General features: G+C 47.0%; 1 protein-coding gene across 1 annotated transcript; it reads left to right on the top strand.

The window, feature by feature from the left end:
• The first annotated feature begins 435 nt into the window (after window positions 1–435).
• LOC115075266 (olfactory receptor 1020-like) lies at window positions 436–1,371 on the top strand. The gene has a single exon (XM_029575560.1). It carries the CDS (start codon window positions 436–438, stop codon window positions 1,369–1,371), a length of 936 nt encoding a protein of 311 aa, XP_029431420.1.
• Window positions 1,372–7,338: the final 5,967 nt, after the last annotated feature.

The following is a 7,338-nucleotide window of genomic DNA, read 5'->3' as shown; positions in this document are numbered from 1 at the left end:
ATTTATCGGATGTAATCATGTGTGTGTTTAGTTTTGTTAGGATACTTTTCAAGCAGGGAAAGCATGCATTTATGCGAACATGATTCACAAACTTTTCCTATAAAAGCTGGAGAAACTTGCACATGCCTGCCATCTAGTTTAGGTGGGCAGTTGGGAAATTATTCCCTGTGAGTACCTCAGCCCTAACACGCTCATGCTTTGCCACCATTGATGAAAGGGACACCGATGCTCGTGCAAATTGTACAGAAATTGATCATACATTAGGTGTGCCAGAGTAGGGACTGGAAGAAAAAAGTTAGTTAAATGGATTTAAGGTACTCTGAAAACAGATTTGGCCCTTGACTCGTATTTTCTTTAATGAATGTGGGATTAATTTCAGATTTTTCTTTCTCTCTTATCCCAGCAGCACATGTCCAGCTCTCTTTCCTTGGGAAAATGGAAGGCAAAAACCAAACTTCTGTGACCGAGTTCATCCTGTTAGGATTTTCTGATCTTACCAAGCTAAAGGGTTTACTCTTCATTGTGTTTTTGATCATGTATGTTCTCACACTACTGGGAAACATCAGCATCATAACCATAATTAGGATTGATCCTCACCTTCACACACCCATGTACTATTTCCTCAATAACTTATCATTTGTAGATCTTTGTTATTCCTCAACTATCTACCCAAAGGCATTAATCACCTTCAAAGTGGAGAAAAAAAACATCTCCCTGCTTGAATGCGCTACACAACTCTACATTTTTGGAACCCTGGCAACTGAAGAGAGTTTTCTGCTGGTTGTGATGGCTTATGATCGTTATGTGGCGATATGCAACCCCTTACTTTATACTGTGGTTATGACTAAGAGAGTCTGTCTCCAGCTAGTAATGAGTACATACATAGTTAGCTTGGTATATTCTTCTATACATACTGGTAATGTCTTCTCCATGACCTTCTGTGGCTCCAATGTGATCCATCATTTCTATTGCGATGTCACTCCACTGTTAAAGCTCTCCTGCTCAGACACCTTCTACAATCAGGTGGTGCTGAATACTTTTGGTGGCATTGTTGGCGCTGTTACTGTTACAGCAATATGTGTCTCTTACATTTATATTATTTCTGCTATCCTGAGAATCCGCTCCTCAGAGGGCAGACACAAGGCTTTCTCCACATGTGCTTCTCACTTTATCACTGTGACTTTATTTTTTGGGACTCTTATCTTCATTTATGTAATCCCAACTTCCCATTACTCTGGGAACACAAACCGTGTGCTTTCTGTGGTATACACAATGGTAATACCCATGGTCAATCCCATGATCTACAGCCTCAGAAACAATGATGTAAAAAAAGCCCTTAAAAATGTCTTGGAGAAAAAATGGTTTTATTAAGAAAACAATTTCTATCTTGATTATATTAAAACAGAAGAGATAACTGTAATTAGCTGATACAATTGTGTGCCTTTGAATAAAGTTTTAAAATTGTCATGTAAGTATATAAAACAGAGTTCCCTGGGGATGTGTTTGGATTATGTAAAAAAAATATTAAAACACATATCGCCTGATTTTAAAAAGCATTTACACACTCAAAATTGGGTTTTACATATGTAAAAGAAAATTATTCCTTACCTGCTCATTTTCATTCCTGTGGTACCACAGATCAGTCCAGACAGAGGGGGTTGTGTCTCCCTTCCAGCAGATGGAGTCAGAGAAAAGCTTGAAGGATGCTCTCTATAGGGATGTGAATCGTTTTAGGACGATTAAAATTATCGTCCGATAATTTTAATATCGTCTTAAACCGTTATGGAACACAATACAATACAGATTCTAACGATTTATCGTTATAAATCGTTAGAATCGTGAGCCGGCACACTAAAACCCCCTAAAACCCACCCCCGACCCTTTAAATTAAATCCCCCACCCTCCCGAACCCCCCCCCCAAATAACTTAAATAACCTGCGGGTCCAGCGGCGGTCCGGAACGGCAGCGGTCCGGAACGGGCTCCTGCTCCTCAATCTTGTCGTCTTCAGCCAGCGCCATTTTCCAAAATGGCGCCGAAAAATGGCGGCGGCCATAGACGAAAAAGATTGGACGGCAGGAGGTCCTTCCGGACCCCCGCTGGACTTTTGGCAAGTCTCATGGGGGTCAGGAGGCCCCCCACAAGCTGGCCAAAAGTTCCTGGAGGTCCAGCGGGGGTCAGGGAGTGATTTCCCGCCGCGAATCGTTTTCGTACGGAAAATGGCGCCGGCAGGAGATCGACTGCAGGAGGTCGTTCAGCGAGGGTTCCGGCGCCTCGCTGAACGACCTCCTGCAGTCGATCTCCTGCCGGCGCCATTTTCCGTACGAAAACGATTCGCGGCGGGAAATCGCTCCCTGACCCCCGCTGGACCTCCAGGAACTTTGGCCAGCTTGTGGGGGGCCTCCTGACCCCCACGAGACTTGCCAAAAGTCCAGCGGGGGTCCGGAAGGACCTCCTGCCGTCCAATCTTTTTCGTCTATGGCCGCCGCCATTTTTCGGCGCCATTTTGGAAAATGGCGCCGGCTGAAGACGACAAGATTGAGGAGCAGGAGCCCGTTCCGGACCGCTGCCATTCCGGACCGCCGCTGGACCCGCAGGTTATTTAAGTTATTTGGGGGGGGGGTTCGGGAGGGTGGGGGATTTAATTTAAAGGGTCGGGGGTGGGTTTTAGGGGGTTTAATGTGCCGGTTTTTCGATTTTTCGATTTTTCGATTTTTAACGATTTTTCACGATATTTTACCCCCCCAAACGGCAACAATACGATTCCCTCCCCCTCCCAGCCGAAATCGATCGTTAAGACGATCGAGGACACGATTCACATCCCTACTCTCTTATAGCCTGGAGCACCCTCTGCGTCCCTTCAGTGTTGAGTATATCAAAGCAAGAAGAAACCATGAACTGAATCAAGTAAACCAGCCTCAGACTGTAACTATGTACAAGAATATTTTGATTAGAAATTGTAGTGAGAACAAACTTGCAAAAGGAACCATTGGCAATACACGAACAGTCTTCATAGTGTTAATCATTCAAGCTGATATTCAAAAGTACTGTGCAGACGATCCCAAAAGCCATATCTACGCTTAGGGTGGGCATCTGGACTGATCCGTGGTACTACAGGAACGAAAATTAACAGGTAAGGAATCATTTTCTTTTCCCTGTAGGTACCCAGATCAGTCCAGACAGTGGGATGTACCAAAGCTTCCCTACGTAGGGTGGGCCCCAGATAGCCCTGCTCAAATGACCTGAGCGCCAAAGGAGCCAAAACTCGGTGATTGGAGATTTAAGCGATAATGAGGTGCAAAGGTGTGCAACAATTTCCAGGTAGCTGCTCTGCATATGTCCTGCAGTGAGACTGTCTGGCTTTCTGCCCAGGAAGCTGCTTGAGCACAGAGCGAATGAGCCTTGATGCCCTTTGGAGGTGGCTGATCAGCACCAACATATGCTGAAGAGATTGCTTCCTTTAACTAGCGAGCAATTGTGGTTTTAGAAGCCTTGTTCCCCCCCTTTTGGGTCTGCTCCACAGGACAAAGAGATGGTCTGATAGGCAGAATTCATTCGTAACCTCCAGATATTGAATTAGAACTCACTTGACATCAAGTCGTCTAAGTTTTCCGGGATCCTCATCAGGGAAAGATGGAAGTTCCACCGATTGATTCAAATGAAAGGCTGAGACCAACTTTGGCAGGAAAGATGGAACTGTGCTCAAGGATACTCCCGAATCTGTGAAATGGAGGGAAGGCTCCCTGCATGACAAAACTTGAAGCTCCGAGATCCAGCGGGCAGAACAGATGGACACCAGAAAACTGTCTTCAGAGTGAGGTCTTTGAGGCTAGCTCTTCTCAGTGGCTTGAAAGGAGGACCACCTAGAATTTGAACTCCTTTAGAAACCAGACTATATCAGGATGTGGCGAAAGAGGAGCTCCATCCAGGTGACGGATGAGGGAACCAAGGGCTGCCACCTGAACCTACAGGGAATTGTATGCCAACCCCTTCTCCAGGCCTCAATGTAAGAAGGATAGTATCTGGACTACTGAAGTGCGACATGGAGATACACCTGTGGATTCACACCAGGCCTCAAAGACTTTCCACACCTGCACGTAGAAGGTGGAAGTGGAAGTCTTCCTAGCCTTCAGGAGGGTCGAAATAACATCCTCCGGGTAGCTCCGTCTCCTCAACCTGTGCCTCTCAAAAGGCAAGACAGAAGCGATCTGCCCCGTCAAAAAATACAGGACCCTGATACAGAAGGTTGGGAAGATGTTCCAGGTGGAGAGGTCCGTCCACTGTGAGGTTGACTTGGTCTGTAAACCACGGTCTTTGTGTCCATTCCGGTGCCACTAGAATTACAGGACCTTGGTGAATCTCTATTCTTTGAAGCACCTTTCCCACCAGGGGCCATGGCAGGAACATGTAAAGTAGGAGGTTTCGTGGCCATGGGAGGACTAGGGCATCCACTCCTTCCGCGCCATGCTCCCTTCTGCAACTGAAGAAGCGTGAAGCCTTCACATTATTTTGAATGGCCATCAGATCCAGATGGGGAGTCCTCCACCGGGCGGAGAGCCACTGCTTTCTCGGAGAGTTTCCACTCTCTGGGATCTATGTGTTGATGGCTTAAGAAATCTGCTTGGACATTGTCCACTCCTGCTATGTGGGATGCTGCCAAGTGGGAGAGGTGAAGTGCCGCCCATGCCATTAACTTGTCCATCTCCTAAGAGACATGGCAGCTCTTTGTTCCTCCTTGAAGGTTGATGTGTGCTACCTAGTGGAATTGACGGCTTGGCGATGAAATAGGGGGAAGAAACGCTTCAAAGCAAGATGAACCGCTCTGGTTTCGAGATGATTGATCGGCCACATTACTTGCACTGACATCCATCGTCCCTGTGCTGACTGCGTTTGACACACAGCTCCCTATCCAAAGAGGCTGGCATCCATGGTGATGATAACTCACTGTGGGATCTCCAGGTCCACTCCCTGCAGCAAGTGATCCAGACTGAGCCACCAGCTCAGGCTGTCCTTGGCAACTTCTGGCAGAGGAAGGAGTTCTTGGAACTCCTGAGACACTGGCTTCCAGCAGGACAGTAATGCCTTCTGCAAAGGACGCATATGCGCAAAGGCCCAAGGAACCAAATCTATAGTTGAAGCCATCGAGCCCAGGATCTAGAGATAGTCCCATGCTGTGGGGAGTGAGAGGCAATGGAAGCACTGTACCTGAGAGATAAGTGACTGAGCATGGTCCTGACGCAGGAAGACTTTGCCCAAATTGGTTTCGAATCTTGCTCCTAAGAAGTTGTGTGTCTGAGAGGAAGTAAGGCTGCTCTTGGCAAAATTGACAACCCATTTGAGAGAGTGGAGAAGCTGCATGACTCTGTCGACCGCCCACTGGCAAAGGTCCAGGGACTTCGCTCAAATGAGCCAGTCGTCCAGGTAGGGGTGGACTAGAATCCCCTCCCTCCATAGGGCTGCTGCCACCACCACCATGACCTTCGTGAAGGTGCAAGGAGCGGTCTCTAGGCTGAAGGGTAGGGCCTGAAATTGAAAATGTTGACCGTGGATTTTGAAGCGAAGGAAGCGTTGATGTTCCTTGAGGATGGGGATGTGGAGATAAGCCTCCATCAAGTCCAAGGAGGCTAGGAATTCTCTGTGGGTGTACCGTCGCTATTACGGAGCGTAACATCTCCATCCTGAAATGTGGGATCCTAAGGGCCCTGTTGACCATTTTGTGATCCAGGATTGGACTGAAGGAGTCTCCCTTTTTGGGGATTACAAAGTAGATGGAATAATGGCCTAACCCTTGCTCCTTCAGGGGCACAGGGAGGATGGCACTAAGTCCATGAGCCTGTCAAGCGTCTGACGCACTACATGTTGTTTCTTCACTGGGCCACAGGGAGAGAAGAGAAACCTGTCCCTTAGGGATTGAGCAAATTTGAAAGCATAGCCGTGCTGTAGAATATCCAGAACCCATCGGTCTGAGGTAATTTTGACTTACTCCTCGTAGAAGAGGGAGAGATGTCCCCCTATCCTAGGGGTTGAAGAGTGGGCTGGCAATTCTTCATTGGAAAGACTTGGAAGAGGCCCCCTGAGGAAGGCTGTCTCGAGCTGGTGTTCGACTGTGAAAGGAATGAGACCAAGACTAGGACCGTTAGGAAGGAGGTTTTTGAGAGGCCGGTCTTGATTGTCAAAAATGCCACCGACCCCGGAATCGACTTCTAGTAGAATTGAACATCCTGGAGGTCCAAGGACGATACTCCGGCAGCTTATGCACCTTGTTCTCTCCCAGGCCATTCATTGCTCCTACCATGTGACAGGAGCTGACCAATGGCACCGGTAGCCCCTGTGACATAGTAGGATAAAGGCTATCGGCGCCATTTTGAAACCGGCAGCCAAGGGTGTTAGTGCAGGAGATGGCTTCCGGACCCCCGCTGGACCACCAGGGAGTTTTGGTAAGTCTTGGGGGGGTCAGGAGGGTGGGGGGTTGTAGTTAATTTAATTTTAGCCGGGAAATGAATAAGAATTAACGTATAAATGTATCGAGGGCCCCCTTGCTGAATGCAACGTATCTGCCCCCCGACAAATATGAATCCCGAATGCAACATATGGCGTCCCTCTGCACATCCCTAGCATCTTCCATCTGCCATTTGGATGTCCAATCTTCCAGTCTCGCAAGGTCCTCCTGCAGTTTATCACAATCAGCAAGTGTAACTAATTATTCTGTTCAGAAGCCACTGATCAAGAAACTGCCCCTGTGCTCCCAGGCTCCTGAAATGCCTCTAGCAATAGAAGTGTATTCCCATCAAGAACAAATACATTCATTTCCTTTGCAGATTTTCATTCCACACTGGACTGTGGTTTGACACCTGATCCTGGTGAAAGTTTGAGGTTCTATGAAAAGTGGGGGAGGATTTTGTCAGAAGGAAAAAAAAGTGTAATTTCTGGTTTTGAACTGGGTTCTGTCTGGTTCAGGACCAAGATTTTGTTGAGTAAGCCACAGAATGACTCAGATGAACCTCACTTCACTACAAAGATTTTGAGATTTTTTTTTTAGATTCTGCTTTTTGCACTTTTTTTCAGCATTTCAAAGCAGATTATATTTAGGTAAGTACTTTGTGGCTCTGCATTACATAAGAACATGAGGCTTGCTATACTGGGTGAGACCTGAGCTGAGATTTAAACTGGTAGCCTAAAGGTGAAAGGTCCTGACTGCTGTGACCTTCATCTGCTCCATCCAGTTTATATGGTAATTCTGCACAGATAGATAGAAAATTAATTGGAAAGAGGGAGAGTTTGTTTAAAAAGACCTGAAAGGTGAAGTGGGTGCCAAGCATTCCTTACACCTCTGCTCTCAG

This window comes from Rhinatrema bivittatum, chromosome 13 (genome assembly GCF_901001135.1).
Source record: "Rhinatrema bivittatum chromosome 13, aRhiBiv1.1, whole genome shotgun sequence".
NCBI classification, from domain to species: Eukaryota; Metazoa; Chordata; class Amphibia; order Gymnophiona; family Rhinatrematidae; genus Rhinatrema; species Rhinatrema bivittatum.
This window is presented reverse-complemented; position numbering and strand designations above follow the sequence as displayed.

What these genes read in the sequence shown, in the direction of transcription:
- LOC115075266 (XM_029575560.1), top strand. Translation starts at nt 436, where the DNA reads ATGGAAGGCAAAAACCAAACTTCTGTGACCGAGTTCATCCTGTTAGGA.